General features: G+C 35.8%; 2 protein-coding genes across 9 annotated transcripts in view; both read left to right on the forward strand.

The window, feature by feature from the left end:
• The first annotated feature begins 9,169 nt into the window (after nt 1-9,169).
• Nucleotides 9,170-10,018, forward strand: LOC130047231 (uncharacterized). The gene has a single exon (XM_056141839.1). It carries the CDS (start codon nt 9,170-9,172, stop codon nt 10,016-10,018), a length of 849 nt encoding a protein of 282 aa, XP_055997814.1.
• A 2,108-nt stretch (nt 10,019-12,126) lies between these two features.
• The window catches only part of LOC125647086 (solute carrier organic anion transporter family member 4A1-like), a 43,119-nt gene continuing 35,031 nt past the window's right edge, over nt 12,127-20,214 (forward strand). Inside the window, exons 1-4 of one of the 8 annotated variants that reach the window (XM_056142230.1) lie at nt 12,127-12,330; nt 12,419-12,483; nt 17,089-17,182; nt 17,599-17,656. The gene's annotated coding sequence lies outside the window, so the exon portion shown is untranslated. Of the gene's footprint in view, nt 12,331-12,418; nt 12,484-12,601; nt 12,924-13,180; nt 14,219-14,816; nt 15,595-17,088; nt 17,183-17,257; nt 17,407-17,598; nt 17,657-20,214 lie in introns of those variants that run through there. The other 7 variants (XM_056142240.1, XM_056142241.1, XM_056142234.1 and 4 more) reach the window with 7 other exon arrangements.

Raw genomic sequence — 20,214 nt, forward strand, 5'->3', positions numbered from 1 at the left:
CATGCGCCAAAGTGCGATGGTCTGACACGCCAAAGTGCGATGGTGTGACATGCCGAAATCCATTGGTTTGTAAACGACATGTAGTGTTTTGGTACAAACTGAACCAACCGTGTGTTGTTTTACCAAAACTTCATTGCAAAATCCATGCACAAAAAATAAGAATAAGAACTTATTTCAATACCATTTAGTTGTGTTATCAAACACAAAATTTTCCAACGCGAAATCGTATATAATGTTTTGTATTATAACATACCCCCAGGAAATACGTCAAAGTAATAAATGATTATGAATTAAGGAATGTTTGAACGAAGTAGAACAAATGTACTTTGCCGTTCTCACTATCCTGATCAACAGTGTAAACCTTGCCCTTGCTGTCGTCCGTGTTGCATTTCTTTGGTTTGAAAGACGTTAAGAATGACGTCACAATGACGTGACGTCACAAACGTTACTGAACTCCGCACCATCGAACTTTGGCGTGACCATCGCAATTTGGTGTCCGTAACGTTAACAAACCATCGCACTTTAGCGCAGACCATCACACTTTAGAGTATTACACACACACACACATACATACATACATACATACATACATACATACATACATACATTAATACATACATACATACATACATACATATATATATATATATATAGTGAGTGAAAACATATCGAACTTCATATTTTCACGTAAATTTTCACGTAAAGAAATCATTTGTAGAAGTAGTTTTTATCTGAACACCCACCCACCCCGGCCCCAAACAATCTTTGAAATGTTGCCGCATGTTAATTAAGAATATTGAAATCAAAGCCAGCTGAATTCCTCGAAATTCGAAATATTCATTTCTTGCCGATGTCGTTAAGTACCACGTGATATTGGGGGAAGAGGGTGAGGGACCATTAATACATATAAAAGTGATATCACATATATTCAGCTCGCAGTTGGGTTCAAGAGGAATGGATGTACCCTATTATGTCACAGCATTGGTCCAAGGGCACAGGGCCGGTAGCGGGGTCCTGAGTTTTCGAAAAAGGAAGGGGGGCCTTAAATTTCTTGACAAGCAAACAAACAGATGGGAAAGAAAACCAAACACATATTCAAACAAAAATAATAAAATGCCACACACACACACACACACACACACAGAGAGAGAGAGAGAGAGAGAGAGAGAGAGAGAGACCACAAATAATTCAATTTTTGCGGATCATTACTGGAATATATACACGTTTGGATATTAAGGGGTTGGGGGTTAGAAACCAAATGATTTTGTAAGATTCCATGCTATCATATTACAAAAAGCTCAGGTCAAGGGGGGGGGGGTGCTTAAGAATTTGGAAAATGCTTGTCGTGTTGTTGTGTTTTTGTTTTTTTGGTTTTTTTTTTCTCTCTCTCCCCGATTGGGAACTATAGACCAAATGTTATCACAGACACCTGAAGTATGGATATTAATTACTACCCTCCCCCCCCCCTTTATGATAAAAAAAAAATTGGTGGCAATAATTTCTCTGAAATATGTGAATTCCCTGTCTACCTCATCCCTCTTTCAATTTATGTAATTGTTTCACGCTTTTTGTAAGCTTAGGGATTGGACTTCTACCGGTATAATAAAATACATTTATTGTACCGGTAGAAGGCCAATCTCTAACGCTTACAAAAAGCGTGAAACAATTACATAAATCGAAAGAGGGATGAGATAGACAGGGAATTCACACATTTCGGAAAAATTATTGCCACCAACAAAAAAACTATCATAAAATGGGGGGGTGGGTCTTAATATCCGTACTTCAGGTGCCTTTGATGTTATCAGTATACTACATTGTGAAAAAATAATTAAATTTGACAATTTCTAGAGCAACGTATGTAATCTTGACGAGTTTTTTACGTTACGTTTGGCAAGATTCCACTGCGCTGATTGAATGTGATCATTGATCAAAATACAGAACTAGAATATAGAAAGAGTTATGTCTCTTTGATTGACAATTATTTTGTGATGTGAAATGTTGATAATTTTAGTAAATTGAATCATAAAATGTGCATTTCAAATGAAAAAGCCAGTCTCGTCTCTTCAACATTGATGAATACCTCGTCTCAAAAATGTAAATTAGGGGCACTGGAAACAAACAAACAAAATTGATGGATGGGTTGAGAGAGAGAGAGAGAGAGAGAGAGAGAGAGAGAGTCGTTATCATAATCACAGATATATTAAAAATTCACCACAATAATAAGCTTGTAAATTTTGAACGATGTTCAAAAGTTGAAATATCCCTACATAACCTACATAAGAATAGTTCCTACTGTTTTGGACTTAATTGAGAAATTATGAGAATGAATTACATTCCACGTGTGAAACTTCTACAAACATAGTTTAATTTTCTTTTTCATCATTTGAGAGGGGGCTTATTTCTAGTAAGTGTCGTTAAAATAGGATGCAAAATCCAAGTTATATCTCATCTTAGTTTTGAATTGATAATGCACGAGGAGTTTGGGAAAAGATGAATGATGATCTGAACCGTGTGGAAACAAGTCATCGTCCTTTTCCGTTTAGAAAACATTGCAAACGTTATTTTTAGAAAAGTTATATAAATTCATGGTGACCTCAGGAAAGGTATTTGTATTCAGATAAAACTACAGATTCTGTGTTAGCATTTTTTCTGTTTAAGTTACTGGCTGGCATTGGAAGTGGATATGGCATGTACCGAGAATGAGAAGTAATGGCCATGCCGGGGCAGCTCTAGGCTGGACACTAAAACGGAAGCAAGAAAGACCAAAGTAAACAAGGTGAAGAGCTGTGGAAAGAAAAGGGGAGCAACGGGGAGTAAGGTGAAGCCGTTAGGAAAGACAGAATATGGAGAGAAATCAACCACCTGGAGAGAGAGGACCGGTGATGACTGGTAATTGTTTTCTACCTGAATTGATCGGATAGATAAAGCTAGTCTAACTCTCCAGCCCTTCCCACGCCCCCCTCTCCATGTTGTCTGTTTGTAAAGCTAGTCAACTCTCCAGCCCTTCCCACGCCCCCCTCTCCATGTTGTCTGTTTGTCTGTCTGCCCCCCCCCCTCTCTCTCTTTCACCTCCCCCATTCTCTACCCCAGCCCTCTTCTCTTACTCCCCCTCCTACTTACACACTTTGCATATATCAAGTAAACAATTCACTCCTTCTTTAACACTTCGTACAATTGTTTTCATTTATATAATTATTCTATTATATCCCTGCATTAGCATAAAACATTCAGAACAACTGGATCCTACATGTACATTTGTTTTATACTTGCATACTGTTCTTACTGAAATATAATTATACCGATTTTATTACAATTGCAATTTTATATGTATTCACACAACACTATCATTATCTGCTATCCCAGAAACTGATGTGTGAAGCATTTATCATGTTGTTAATTTAAATCTTGTCTGTAATCAGTATTTCATATATAATTATAGATATGTGCAGTGCAGAAGTGTGAACTCTTTCAGTATTATCGGTAGTACTTCTAAATGATTGTTATTTATTTTCATTGTTATAATTAATTGCCTGTTAACATGTACATGCCCCCCGAGGGCCCCTGATTGGTGAATAAACTATAAAATTATATTGACATATTACTGACTGAAGCGGATCAAAGAAATTTGCATCTATTCTATGAACGGTAATTCAGGGGTTTGATTGTAAGATGTTTGATAATTCTGTCATAGACTATTCAATGACTCAATATGCTGTCGTTTAAAAATATTTGGAAATATTTTACAAAAAGTATGAACGCATCCAAACCACGCGAAGAGAGGGTACGTGGGTTATGGTGGGGGTGTCAATCTCTTTTAATTCTTTACTTTATCTCAGGAAAGGACACCATGGGAAGAGGGAAGTCGATTTGAATCGTGATCTTGTCTCCGCTTTGCACAAATCATATAACTAAACAAGGATATATAGTGCAATTTAAATAAATTCCTTGGTATTGGTCGAGGTATGAAGACCCCCCCCCCCACACACAAACCTCCACCCCAACCCAAATACCACAGTTTTTATGCGTCCACTTTTGAGATACTAATAAAACCGGGGGCTCCAAACCCCCCACCCCACCCCCGGCGAGAGTTATCAAGAGGTGAGGTCCTTGGACCCCATTTCTGATAAATCACAGAGGGGGGAGGGGATCCTCAGTCCCTACTTCTAACAAATCTCAGGTGAGTCTGAATCCGACATGAGGTTTGTTTCTTCAGATTTGTTTTCTGGCTCGTCTTTGCTTACCACCTTCATCATATCTTAGTATAGAGTAAATGACTCATGAGGGTGATTGGCGGGTAATCACATACGTTTTGGATGCGGATAAATTACTGATTGGTCAAGTTATATAGGCCTATATCCATTTTTCCCTGGATCTATAGGGAGGGGGGGGGGGGGGTATATGTACATATAAGATCTATAAACGCTACCCAGACTTCAGTTTTACTGTTTAAAAATATCTATATTATACATACACGTATGAGCATGGGTGACCCGGGTGAGCGTGAGCGCCTCTTAAGGAGATGAGTAAATGCATTTTATGGCCCTAGTTTAGCAGCGATGGAATGTTTAGAATGAGAGAGGGGTTAAAACTTCCGGGATAATTTGCAGTTGTATAGCAATATTGCTGTTGCATGAGAGAGGTTGGCATGACCTGGGGTGAAATTGAAAAGGCTGCAATTTTAGACAGAGAGGAGTGGAAGAAACTAGTCCTTGCCCTATGTGCCCACGGGCGCAACAAGGACCAGGTAGGTAGGTATGTTGCAACTAAAGTACCGTGCAGCTTTCCAAAAACAATATGGCCTTAACCAAGGAAGTTGCGAGTATCGATAGTTTATGATAGATTACAAACGAAAATTGTTAACTGCACGTAGTTAATATTGCAATTTGTTCCCCATAATGATATATATATATATTATTCTAAAGCCATAATTTATAATTGCCTATGATTTTCCCGTACTTTTTCCAGATCATTGTTGTACATTATCCATGACGTATATAGAACGTTCCGCTTACTTTGACGTCATAATCACTGTTACTATGATACTGCAATGTATACATTTTTGTAAAGCTTCTGAAGATGTAATGAAAGCGCTAAAGCTTTACGGAGGATTTCTGTGTTTTCTTTTCACATTTTTTAAATATATATATATATATATATATATATATATATATATATATATATATATACATTATCGTAGCCTATAAATAGTTATATATATATATATATATATATATATATGTATATATATATATATATATATATATATATATATATATATATATATATATCCAAATTGTGTTTTTCTGTCATCACGGTCACTGGTGTAATATAATTTCAGGAAAAGTCCAACAAAAATTTTTTCACCGTTACCAAATGTGACGATCGGCGATGCGGAACGTGCCCATACTTAAGGGAAGGAAGTTCGTTCGAATTTAACAACAAGGAATTTACGGTAAATTCAGATATGACGTGCTCCACCAAAAATTTAATTTATGTTATAACATGTGCTGGCTGTGGAAAACATTATATCGGTGAAACTGGAACTACTCTGCGAACTCGTATACGAGTTCATAAACAACACATTTCAGCACCCGAATACAGAAAAATTAAAGTTAGTGAACATATAGATGTGTGTGGCCACGGACAATTCAGTGTATTTCCGTTTTATAAACTGTATACAGAAAATACTATTTCCCGACGAGAAAAAGAAAGACACTTTATTAAGACTTTAAAACCGGCTCTCAATAGCTTACTGTAAAATATGTTTACTGTTATTATCTATGACGTCATAATATGCTTAACGTAAAATCCTTTTCCCTTCATTCGTTTATGACGTCGTTATGTACGTGAAATGTTAGGACGCCTTTATGACGTCAAACCATTTCAAAACTATTTTTAAAATGTAACGCCTGAGGATTATAAAATGAAAGCGCTTGCGTTAAATTTTTAACTTTGTGTACTGTTTATTCTATTTCTTTTAATATATATATATATATATATATATATATATATATATATATATATATCTCTCTCTCTCTCTCTCTCTAACTATTTATAGGCTACGATAACGTTTACGACATTTTTTTTCGCGCCAGATATGAAACCGGAAGTGAAGTATGGTGTCCGAAGATCGACAGATGTCATCATACATGTAGGCCTACCTACGTCCAAATGTTGTATAGGAACAACACAGTTTGTAATTTTAAGGACTTATGCTGTACTACATCGTTGTAATGGCTGCATGACTTCCTTTTAAAACATGAATGGAATCATAAGTATCAGCAGATATTTGCATATTAGGCCTATTTCGTTTAGATTTGCCGAGGTAGGGCAAAGTGGGTCGACTAGCCTAAATAAGCTCTAACAAGAATAGATATGGGTTACCCCATATCCAAGATATTCGACTTTTAATTTACTTGAATTTTCACTATGCTCAGCTGATCTCTAAGAAAAGACTGCACTTGTTATGCAACTGGTGTATAGTCCTTCATGTCCGTAGCGTAGCAAATACCGTCACCAGTCTTTTGTCACTAGCAAACAGTGCACACACCGGTGCTTGCAAGACATATGAAAAAATGGATAGATGGCACAAATACGGTACAAAGATATTTGTGCTTTTTGTTGAATGATAAAGAAGGAAGTTTGGGATTAGCAAATTTATTAAAATACAGCAGAAAAGTATAGCTTTAAAAATACTACATGGGAATGCGTATACCTATTAATACAACTTATTGGGGCACATACTTTGTGCAGGCTTAATTTTTGCTAAAAATGATCATTTTTATCACAAAATTTCCCTATCAAACCAGTCTTATTTCATCATTCTTCCCAAATTTTTCCTTTTATATCTGTATGGAAATTCAAAGCAAAGACATGAAAAAATTGAAATCTCTCGGAATAAATACAATTGTACTCTAATTGTTACCATGTAACAAATTAATGTGAACTTTAGAATGGCAAAAACAAGAAGGATTGATGTAATCTACACTTTCTCCAAGTTTTGTGTATGGTATAACCTTAACAGCAAAGAAACCCTTTAAAAAATAAATAGAGATGTATATGTCACACTGAATACATTGCAAATATCTTCAGACTGGTGACCTTCACCTTTTAATTGTGGTCCGAATCCAGGTGTTGAGTGTTGTATACGCATTCCGTCATTAAACAACGGGAAAACCCCACATAAATTAATGATTAACGTTCTATCTCAGAAGAAATTGTATGATAATTAACGAACAATATTCATCAAAGTAATATAATTGTTGCAATAGTATAATCAATCGTGAAAAAATTTTCAATCGAAGAATGACCTATATTTCGTGAAAAGACTGAGGAGGAAGCTAGCGTAGGAATATTGAACACTTCTTATATACATTTCTGGGGAAAAGTGATTCTTCTTAAAAACATTTGACTTTAATTTTGTTTTCTCCCACGTATTACATACACATCGATATTCTATACATTTGTTGTAATCCTGTATCTGCTGATCATGAATGGAACTATATTTTTTCAGAGCAATTGTGTGAAGAGTACCTGAATCCAGTAATACATCTTGAATAGATAGTATGCACTGATCGAATATATTAAAAATACATATTTTGACAAAATAAAGTAAATTTGGAAGTTTTCAATTTCAAAAATATTGTAAAATTTTGAGTTTTTAAGTGGATAGATCATAGTGAAATCATAGTTAATAAGACTACAGCTAGGCAAATAGACTGGATGTGTGCCTTGGTAGCTCAGTTAGTTAGTATTTAGAGCACCTGACCAGTCATGAAGGGGTTCCGGGTTTGATTCCCTGTCCAGTCTTAATTTTTTTCTCATTTCCTGTCTTGCATATGGTGCTTTGGACACCCCAGGACTTCAGGTGGAAGTCTGCCAGGCCGGAGCAAAAGGATCTGGGTTGTTTGAGAGTGAAGAAAATTAAAGGGGGGAGGAAAATGTACTTGGGGCTATATTGACCATGGATATCGGCCTGGATAGCTCAGTGGTTAGAGCACCCAATCCAGCCCAAAAATATCTCTCTTAAAGGACATTTATGAAGCGCCAAATTAACAAACTCAAGTAATTGAAGATATCTTATTATTTGAAGATATGATCAATTCAGTATTATTGCATGTAATAATTGAATTGATGTGAACATCAAATCAATTATTCGCAGCTTTCATCAGTAACATACAATTGATGTGAAGATATGATCAATTCAGTATTATTGCGTGCAATAATTGAATTAATGTGCGCATCAAAATTATTCTATTGATGAAAGCAATAGTAGATTTGATGTTCGCATATAATTCAATTTACGAGAGTAAGAATTTATTTGATGCATGCATTAATTCAACTGATGAGAGCAATAAACGAGTTGATACTAAAAGAGAGCAACAATTCAATACGGAAGTTCCGAGTTCCCCAAGAGTTATTTCCCTTTGTTGAACTCTTCCGTAAATTATGACGTAAAATATGATGACAGTGGGTACATTCGCTAATTAATATCGTTGTATTATTTCTTAAAATATGATATCCAGAGTTTCTGAGACCATCCTATCTCAGGGAAAAGGCAACTTTAGTGAATTTATGAGTATTGGATAACAAAATGGCTCAAACAAACATTGTTAATTGCCATCTTTCTTTGATAAAAGCGCCACTCATGTAGAAGAGGAAACGAATAATGATTCAATAGCCAATTTGATGATCTTATTCAAACAAATTATGCTTGATATGGCCAGCATATGCATACCAGTGATTGATATAAACAAATGTTACGCTTTTATTACATTAATCGTACGTAATCGTTATGTACAATGCCAGTCTACGATATAATGTATATACATTGTGTACCCACCATACGTCATAAAATGCGAAAGAGTTCGACAAAGGGAAATAACTTTTGGGTAACTCGGAACTTGCGTATTAAAGAGATCATTAATTCAATTGTGGATATGTTGAATTGATATCTCTAAATTCTAAGGGAAAATTCTTGCACACATTCATTGAATTGAATTGCACATTGATTGAATTACTGCTCTCTACATAGTACAATTGAATTGTAGCATGCATCAAACAATTTCGCACCGGTGTTCTCTGGAAGGATCTGTATGCAGGTGACCTGGCTATCATTACTGACTCGTTGGATGAATTTGTCAAGAGGCTTCTGACTTGGAAAGAAGCTATGGAAAGGAAAGGACTGAGAGTGAATGCAGGCAAAACCAAGATCATGATCTGCGGTACGGGTCTTGACCTACTTCAGGACTCGGGCAGCTTCCCATGTGCTGTCTGTCGTACAGGTGTAGGCAGCAATAGTATTTTCTGCAATGGCTGCAAGCACTGGGTGCACAAGAAATGCAGTGGGCTCGTGCGCCTATCTGTGGACCCTGACTTTAGATGTTCAAGATGCAGAGGAACTGCTCGCCCTTATGACGGCAGGCCGCAGAGTGATATCCAAGTTGGTCTGGACAAGTTGGAGGTTGTAGGCTCCTTCTGCTACCTTGGAGACATGCTTTCCGCAGCTGGTGGCTGTGACCTTGCAACCACTACGCGTGTGAAGACTGCTTGGAAGAAGTTCAGGGAGCTGCTACCAGTCCTGACATCACGCCACCTGTCGTATAAGACCCGTGGTCGAGTGTATAATACCTGTGTACGGAGCACTATGCTCCATGCCAGTGAGACCTGGGCACTGACCAAGCCAAATCTTCATCGCCTACTACGCAATGACAGGGCCATGATAAGACAGATCTGTAACATCAAGCCTGAAGATATGGCCACTGTAAGTTCAACTGAATTACTGGGGCGGCTTGGCATCGACGACCTCGACCTCATCTTAAGGGAAAGGAGACTCCGCTTGTATGGCCACGTTGTCAGATCCAGCAGTGCAGTCAAGTGCGCTCTAAATATACAAGTTCCCGGGAGACATAGAGTTGGTCAGTCAATGCTATCTTGGAGAGAACTGATGGAGAAAGATCGTAGAGAATGGAAGCTCTCTACTGCCAACCCTCAAGACCGGAAAGAATGGAGATCTTAGGTGGGATCTGCCATGTGTGCAGCCAGATACCTGGAAGGGGGCCCACTTGTGTGGACACTACCCGTGATACTGCATGGAAATAAAAAGGAACCGACAACAACAACATCAATACAATTTTTTATGTCATCAATTGTCATCAAGCAAAACTTGTTGAAGGATTTTCGGAGGTTATTTTTATCACTAACGATTCTAGACAATGTATTTTGACCTAGAATCAAAGTAATTAAATCAAGGTCATTTATAAATCAATTTATAAAATTTGACAATGTGCCCTTGGCCACAACACTAGACTTGAATTGGTTGCGGTAGCTCAGTGGTAGAGCATTCGTTTTCTAACCAGGAGGTGATGAGATCGAACCCCGCTCATGAAATTGCCTCATCAAATCTAAGACTCGGCATCATGGGTCTTTCGAACATGACCTTGAAAACAGGTCCCGTTTCACGGCAGGTGTTGGCACAATAAAAAACCTTCACTGCTACAGCCCTAAGTGCTAAGCATAGGTCTGGGGTACTTCACCTACAACTGGTGAAAATCTCAATATGAGTGAAAAATTCTTGTCGGGATGTAAAACAAACAATCAATCAATTTGGATCATTTACACATATTCCCCCATGGGGTGGGATAAAATGCCTTGCAGTGATTCAACATTTTGCTGAAAATTAATATCCGATATGGATTTAATCATGGTCTTAAGTATGCAACACACAGTTGCATACTGTTGTTGAAAATTAATATCTGATATGGATTTAATCATGGTCTTTCAATCATTTCCAATACTCAGTTATGACATTTTTCTGATTTCTCGTCAGTAGTAGTTTCTCATTTACAGCTCACACTTTCAATTTAAAAAAATAGAAATGAACTTTATTTTTGGAAATGCTTTTGAGTGGGGGGTGGGGTGGGGTGGGGTGGGGTGGGGTGGACACGATATTAGCTGAAAATTTAAGATTTTAATTTTTTCCACTCTTAATTTTTAAGATGTTTAACTGAGGTATTTCTAATGGTCAGCTAAAAAATTAATGTCAGTTGTCGAATTACAAGAGTGATGCAGAGCTTACAATTCTTTGTTATGTAATCAAGGCTCGTGTCATGTGTTTGTTTATATAAGTTAAATATATTAAAGTTTCATTTAAAGCAAATTTTTTCACAAATTACAAGTTAATTCTGAACACAAACAGTTTTTAGTGTTTGTCACATCTCATTTGTTTTAAGCATGCTACTTTTGTATAAAGCAATCTACATGTAATTTTCAGTTTAAAATTATGTCCATGCCCCTTTTTAAAAGATATAAATTTCATTTTTGAAAATACATGAGGGTATGGACTGCAACGTTTCACACAGATATTTTTTCAGTTTGTAATTTTTCAAGTTAAGTAAAAAGATGTGCCTTCATGTGCAGTGTTTTAGTATTGATAAATCTGTTTTGAATCAAAATTGGATTTTGTGTGGAGAATGATGAGTTTAATATCAAAGAAATGGTTTTAGAATTTTCCGATTATTTACTTGACTATGACCTAAAGTCAATTTTATCCAATTGATGATAAAAATTTATTTGATCTTATTTCCAGAGTTATTGCCCTTTGAAATTTATTTTGATTTTGATTTAGACTTTTCCTTAGTTTAATATGCTGTTATTGGTATAATGCTTCATAATATGAAAGTGCTTATTAAGTATTATTTTAAAGGAATTTCATAGCCTTTCATAAGCATAAGTTAATTAACGCACATTAAATCTGAACCGCATATATACATGGAGATTCTAATGCAATGAATAAATTAATGAATAATGGCAAATATTGGTCGCGATGACACATACATCAAACCCCTAATCAGCTATAGGTATTTATGTTATTTTTGAGAAAAAATTGATTAATCACTAAATTAAAAATTATGTAGACTCTATAGGTAAAATTTTGTGTTTATTCACCTAGAGCTGGTGACATCAGAATAAAAAAATCCTCGCATGGGACATAAAACAACAGAAATACATAACAGAAAGTTAGTAACAGAAATTCACTGTATTGTGTACATGCAGGCATTTATTGTGATCCAAACCAGAATTTACTCTATGCCAATCTTGAGGCATCACATGAAACCTTCTTATCAAAAAATTGAAAGATAAAAAAACCCATCTGAACAGAGAAAAGTGGGGGAAGAAAGAAATTTGTCCTCATTCTTGTAGACTGATTAAGGTGGAAGATTCCCGGCTGCTGAGGTTGATTACCTGTGGAGACCTACTGATTATCACACCTGGATGGTAGTCATTGTTACTGACCCTTAATTCCAGGCCTTTGTGGAAAGTTTCTTTTAGGTCAGTCATTGCATAACTCTTTTGCTAAAAAAGTTTGTGTTTGGTAGGTTACACTTGTGATTATGCAAATTTCAATTTTTCTGTGCAGTGTATGGACGACAAAGAGCTTGGAAGAACAAGATTTTGTGTTCAGAATTACAGCAGCGTAGACAGGTGAGTATATATGTAAATTGATGTAATCTGTTATTTAGGCTTTTGATCTGTTAATTTTTCTTTGCACAAAATGCATTTTAAAGTTAAATAGCAGTATGCACTGCACTTATAATAGTCCACAAATGAAATTGGACAGGTGCTGGAAGCATTGTCCTGTGTTAGGGGTGGTTACTCTCGGTATACAGTGAAATCACGGCAGTAGGATTTGACAGTTACCTGGTCATCGATCATTAGCTTGTCTGGAAGCTGTGGAGAAGAATCTCAGAAGCTTCAGACATAGACAAGGGTCTTGTCATCTGTTTGAGTAATTGTTCTCGAGTTACGTTTCCTGGGGCAGTCCTGAGTTCGTGGGGCCAGCTGAGCTCGAGATTTGTCTTACTTTGTTAACCGACTGTAGGAAGAGTTACATAGTATATATATCCATGTAGGTGTTGTTCATTGTAAGTATATTTTTATTTAGTTATACAAGTTTGAGTAAAAAATGGTTCCCTGGGATTCATAGGGCTTTATGCATTTTCTTGTGATAACATTTTGTTTAATATTAGAAATATCAGAGTTTATCTGTAAAGTGAAACGTATGGGCACTCCCAATTAATTGATAAAAAGTGTGTATGTGCTATTCTATGAAAAACAACAGTTGTTTTTTTTAATGATAAAAAATAACACTATATAGCAATTAATATACTGGATACTGCAGCCTTGTGTTAAAATGGACAGCTTGCTAGTGCTGTTATGCACATGCATTAATTGTTTATTGCATGCAAGCAGTCCTATCTAATGGCCTAGTGTGACTTCATGTCAGGAGGGCTGTATTTATAATTATGGATAATACGAGAGAATGCTTGAGATCTTTGATTGCAGTGGAGATTCACGCAGGCAGTGATATGGGTATTATAATGAGTTTATTCACCCCCGCTGGGATTCAGTGCCCCCACCTGTCCTGATGTGAATGTAATCAGTTTTCCTCGCAGATTTGTGCAATGTTAGGGGCACTCATCTTGCCTCAGATGCAGCAGATTTTGCGGGAGGTGGAACAGAATAGAACTAGGATGAGTGCAATTTTGAACTTAAAGTGTGTAATGATATATATTTTTTTGGTACTATTATATACATTTATATAAAGAATGATTTGAACTGGAGTTTTTATATGCCCGTCTTAAGACGGGACGTATTATGGTATGGCGTTCATGTCCGTCCGTCTGTCCGTCTGTTAGCTTTTTCGTGTCCGACCCATAACTTAAATACTACAAGGCCTAGAATCATCAAACTTTGTCTGTAGATACATCTTGGGTAGAAGGTGTGTCGCACATTAAAACCAGGTCACTGTGACTTTTCATTAAGAAGATATGGCCATATATGGCAAAAACTTGTCCGGCTCATAACTTGAAAACTATTAGACCTAGAATCACCAAAATTGGTCAACTAATGCATCTTTAATGCATCTTAGGTAGAAGGTGTGTCGCATCCTACTTTAAGGTCACTGTGACATTTAATTAAGTTGATATAAAAAAAAAATGTTTTAATGGGTACAATCTATACTGTTAACATTATGTGACGGGCGTATCATGTGCCGTGGCGGTGCACTTTATTTGGTTTTGTTTGAAGTCTGATTTATTCAAGATAGATTGCGTTCTGTCATCAGTTATGCCAGCAAACTACAAGGACAAAATTTATGGAAGTAGAAAAAATAGCGATTTCACAGAAAGTATGATCAAATTTCCTTTTTGAAAAGCAGGTAATACATGTATTTTGAAAATACATAAATTTTTAGGTGTCATTAGAACAATATATTATTTCCTTGAACACTTGGTTGGATATAGACATGTAATATATATAGTATTGACTGGTAATATAGAAGATAATAAATCATTGACCAACAATTTTTATGCCCCTGGAATCAGAAGATTCGGAGGAATATAGTTTTGGCCTGTATATCTGTGGCAAAAAAACTTTAATCTTGGTCATATCTTTTACACCATAAGAGGTAGACCTTTCATATTTGATATGTGTATTCCTTGTGGCAAGACCTTCACAATACCACTAAAATATTGGACCTGGAAATCTTATAATTGACTTTAACCTACTTTAAGAAAATTAGAATATAATCCATATCTTTCAAAATGTAAGAGGTACGTACTGTTTTTATATGAACATGTGTATTTCTTGTGAGAAGACCCTTCCAACGATAACAGATTTGTTGACCCTGAAACCTTGACATTGACCCTGACCTTCTGTTAAAATTAATCACTAAAATTAGTTCGGCTTTGTTGTAATCTGGGGACGTCACGTTTCACAAACACATCTTGTTTTTCTCTTTTCAAATGATCCTCATTTGAAAAAGAGAAAAACAAGATGTGTTGAGTTAAAACTAAGTTTTATTATTTCCATTTGACATGATTTATACTTTTTAACAATTTTAAGAAAGACAGTAAACTTTGATTCTTGTCCGAAATATTTTATCCCTAAATGCTCTTAAAACTACTTCAGCTACTTAATCTGTGTTTCTCACCTTGTTGACAGAAAGCAGTGAATTAATGTTGTAAGAGGGGGTCTTAATTTTTGAGAGAGAGGAAAGTCCCAGGGGAACTTTTAGTGATAGGAGTGCTCAAAAGGATGAATATGGTACTCTTGATTATAATTTAAAACATGGCAATGCAACCAGTGATTGAGGGGAAAAAACCCAACCCTAAATACTGGATGAAAAGGCGGAAATGACAAGTTACAAACATTTAAGTATCTAAATTCGATCCAAGAAGGATATGTAAAGCATGAATGAAACATGTGGGTTGTGTGAACATTTTCGACAAGCAGGAACTGGCGTGGGCAAGTCTGCAATAACAGAACAGAGTTTTATATTCATACAGTTTGTCCCGCTTTCTCCCTAAATCAGACTACATTTGAACCTCTTGTGACGGGAGATTGTAGTTGTTCAATCAATAGATGACTAGGGAATAGGACGAGGGTTGGTTAGACTTGGGTCTTTTTAAATGCAAACCATTGCCAGTGTTTTCACTTTATATACTAATCAAAGTCCAAAGTTTTACAGAGTGCTAACTAGTCACCAGTATTTCTGATGTTCTAGGGATGAATTTGAAGACATTTGTTATGTAGGTAAGTCGCTCTCTCAGACTTTTCAGTTTAATTACTTACTGAGATCTCTGATTGCTTCTAAACAATTAATCAGGAATGTGTAAATGCAGAGATTGTTTATTTGGAAATCTTCAGCAGCGATGAGCTTCAGGGTCCTGGGGATGGAAACCAAATTCTTCTGTCTTCAAGGTCATCTGCTCTAAAGATTTCCTTGCCAGGGGTAAAATTCTGTCTACTGGCACATGAAATATGAATCTCAGGCAGAAAATTGGACAAATCATTTGTTGCCTTTTATTAACTGGTGTTATAATGAGGAGTTTTATACTAGTGTGATGACTGCAGAATGAACAAAGGGAGATAAATGATCTAAGACCCGTTTCATATCAGGTGATTGCAGAAGTCATCTTTAGTTTATTTTTGTTTCTGGAGTTTATGTAAGGCAAACTACAGAGGAAAGTCAACTTGAAAAACAAAACTATGGTTTTATTCTGCCGTTTTAATTTGAGAGCAATGTCTTGTTGTTTTCTTTCCATTAAGTGTATAGACATAGTGAACAGGGATTTTGACAGGATGATAGATGAGATGTTCAGACAAGGGGTACACACCAGGGGGAGCTGCTGTAGTAGTATTGAATTATGGGACTGATTGTGTAATGTAGTGTAGCTTCTTTTATTGTATTCATGCAAGAATATTCTAATGATAGCAATAACTGCTGGATTGAATACATAACTGAATGCATAGACTATTGTTGTGTGGCAGTCCAAATTATCAAAATATTTATAACTTCGACATTAGAAAGTACATTTGAGGAAATTCAGTTTGCTACTAGAAATGTTTTGAAATATAAATGATTTCATAGTAAAGCATGTCACACTGAGAATCATGAAACAGATGTCGATTAATATGAATATGACATTTTTAATGCTAAGAATCATGAGATAGATGATGTCATTAGATATGAATATGACGTACATGTAATGTATCATGTTTTGCTGAGAGTCATGAAATAGATAATGTCCGTAAATATAAATATGACATTTTTAAAGCTTTAAGAATTGTGGAATAGTTGATGTCAATATGAAATTAGAGTAAAGCATTTTGCACTTTAAAGAGAAAATGATTTCCATCTTTTAAAAGAAAGAGCAACGTTGATAGAAAAGCCAGAAGTAAAATTAATGACCGTGCTAATCGGATTTTAGTTAAGACTATGTCATTGATTTTATATTATACATTCAATATAGATGCTATGGTATTTCCTATTTCTGTCTGTCGTTATTGTAAAACAATTGGTTGAGATCCTTGTACATTTATTTGTATAGACATTCTGTTTAGTGGACGACTTTGAGCAGTAGCAGGATTTTCTGTAAAGAGTATTCATGATTCAAGCATTTGTTTGATTTTTAAACCCAGTTTAAAAAAGTGCGTAGTGTATATAATAGCAGACATGTTGCATAATTTTCAAGGATTGACATTTTCTGTGATCAAGGTGTGTTCTAAACTGGTGCTCTTTTGTAGGACTTCCTCCAGCATCAGGTGATAAATGCCCTCTGCAGGTGGTCACGGAAGGAAGCTATTTGGTTACGTATTTTTTCCTAGGAGTTCTGGGAAGGTCAGTGGTCTGCTTTTGAAATGTTTATAATTTATGTGTACAGCGTCTGCCCGGTCTGCATGACCAAGGTGCTCTCTCATTTGTATCTTGTACTGACGATATGTATGACATCTTTCCTTTTTCACCTGAGCCCTCAGGTATTATGTTAGTTACCTGCGTGTGTTTTTTGGGGTATTAAGTTTTTAACACATCATTCTGTTGAGATTATAGAGCAGATGTTGGTTGTAAGTATAAGATTTTTTGATAGTGTAGAGTTGAGCTGGTCAAATGAGGGAATTTTGTTTGTGCTTAGTACCCAGTGAACACTTCTTTATGATTGTGGACAAATTTTCTTTAGTGTAATTGTTGGGTAATGACATGATATTGCTTTCAACACTAATCAATATACTATGGCCTGTGAAAATGTCTATTTGTAGATAAGACAGAAGAAAATGCATTGATCCTTCACAAAGATTTAAAGACGGAATGTGCATGGTTAGTACAATTCATTTAGACCTTTGAGGAATGCCTCTGCTTTGTTTTAATTTGTCTGTAACCTACAGTAAAAATTTAATATTATGCAGTCTGTTCAATGTTTGTCTTCGGTATAATCATAAAAAATTGATAAATTTCAGGACCCATTAAGCTCTAATTTAATTCAGTGGACTGTCAAATATGACTTCAATGAAATTTTTTTTATTCAGTAGCCACTTTCCTTAAACCAACAAATTTACATTTTGTTAACATAAGGTGAAGAGGTTTTTAACAAGAGGTAAGGCCAGTAATTGGTGGTAAGGTATGCATTAGTCTGGGGTATGTCAACAACAGCAGAAAGTTTTATGGATGTGGACAATAACTGAGAGTGTATTATAGTCACCAGATTCACCACTTTCTGCATGTGCTGTAGATAGAGGTGGGGAATTAGAAATTTTCAGTTTTTCTGAAGAAAAAAAAATATAATGATATAAATCAAAGTGAAAATGTTTCTTGCTACATGATAATGGATTAAACTAGACAGCACTGCCAATTGATATGTATTATAAGTTGTAAAACCCTCTTTTACATGTTTCAATGATTTTTTCCTTCCACTGGGTATGATGTCCAGTTTTTATAACGTGATTTAGATCAATTGTAACCATTTCACAGAGATGAGACAAGTCATTTCCATGCTGTAAATGGATACCCTGAAATAAAGGTATCATAATGACTCGACACTAACAATTGTACGATGGGTTTTTCTGCCTGCGTTTCCATCTCTCTTTGTCCGCTCGGTGATAAATACCTGGTGTACATAAAATACCCAAACTCTGATGCCGTTTATGTCTTCTGCTTTAAATTATTTTAAATTGGCAAAAAACAAAAGTAGATCTCGCCATTTATCTGATAATGTTGCAAAGATATTGCCTAAAGTGACATTTTTTACATTTGTGATTTTGAAATAGATTTGTTGAGGTATTTTGAAAGAATTTTAAACATTTTTTAAACTGAAATTTAATAAGAATTTCAAGATTCCAGTATGTATGTATTAACAGTTCTGCTTTCAGAAAGATTACTGACTGGAGAAATCTTCAGATAAGCTGGTACATTATTCGCATATGATAATCAGATTTTTGACCAGATTTAAAAAAAAATAAATTTTAAAATGCATAATTTAAAGAGGTTTTAAAAGTTGTCTTGAATCTTGAAGTTGTCGTTACGAGTGAGACAAAAAGTAGAATGCCCATTTACAACAAAGTCTGAGGATTCGCTGTGACGATATTCTGTAATAAAAAGGTGTCCTATTTCCTTTCATGTTAACACATCACCGATTACGAGTATAAATCTCTGTCTACTGGAGGGAAAAACTAATTTCTATTCACTTATCTCACTTTATAACAAACATGCAAATTTTCAATCAGAATGAGAAGGGGGGGGGGGGGGTTAGATAGTATTTAAAGGATTTTAAAAGTGATGAAAGTAAATCTTGACGTGGACTTGAACTTCTATGTTAATTATATGAATGGAAATGTCTGCAAGGATCAGGGCACCAATTTCACCTGTCAAGAATTCCAACCCGACAAGTTTAAAGGGCTGCATGGTACCATGGATGGTAATAGAGATGATTGTATTTCTGTAGAACTGCGGTGTGTCTGTATGTCTGAGTGAATTATCGGAATCGTTGATTTTCTTCATATCAGGTGAAAAGAATTTATTCCCGTGCAAAACCAGTTAACTTTTCTAAACTGTGTTTTGATGAATTTTAATTTTGCAGTTTACTTTTTGGGGAATTTGGAATTACTAGTTACGTGGCTATTTGTTCTTTTATAATGAGTAAGAAAAAAGTTTTATAGTTTTTAATCGGTTTAGGCTGTATATTTATACCCCCCGCAACAAGTTGTGGGGGGGAGGGGGGGTATACTGGAATCGGGTTGTCCGTCTGTCTGTCCGTCCCGTCTGTAGACGCAATGGTTTCCGGGCTCTAAAGCATTATCCTTTCCACCTACCGTCACCATATCATGTATATGGACTACCCATGGGATGAAGATGTTCCCTATCGATTTTGGGGTCAAAAGGTCAAAGGTCAAGTGCACTTTTGTCATGCCATTTGTTTTTTACACTCAGAAAAGTGGTAATTTATACCTATTACCAACACCCTTTGGGAGATTGGGGTAAGCGGGGGGTATTCTTAGTGAGCATTGCTCACAGTACCTCTTGTTTTTTCTATATTTATATGTGTTGACCAATGTTAAGAATAGTATGGTGTGTTGACCTCATTACAGGTCTATCAGAGTGTCCGAACAATGATTATAGTAGATAACAGATAATAGACATTTTCTGTAGAAGCACAAACCATTGTAAATCTAATTGCAACAAATTTATAATTATTAGTCAATCAAACATTATTTTGATTAGCACATGAAATTCTTTATCACATTTAAAAGTTTTAACACCAGTTTTGATTAAGAGTGGCTGTGAAAGTTTGATTGGTTGAAGTAATTTGGAGTTTCTGTATAGTGACAGTGCAGTGCAGGCATTACACGGAACTGGAGCCATGCGAGCTGTCACTCGTAGTA

This window comes from Ostrea edulis, chromosome 6 (genome assembly GCF_947568905.1).
Source record: "Ostrea edulis chromosome 6, xbOstEdul1.1, whole genome shotgun sequence".
In the NCBI taxonomy this organism is placed as follows: Eukaryota; Metazoa; Mollusca; class Bivalvia; order Ostreida; family Ostreidae; genus Ostrea; species Ostrea edulis.

Coding starts and splice junctions, on each gene's coding strand:
- LOC130047231 (XM_056141839.1), top strand. CDS start 9,170: ATGGAAAGGAAAGGACTGAGAGTGAATGCAGGCAAAACCAAGATCATG.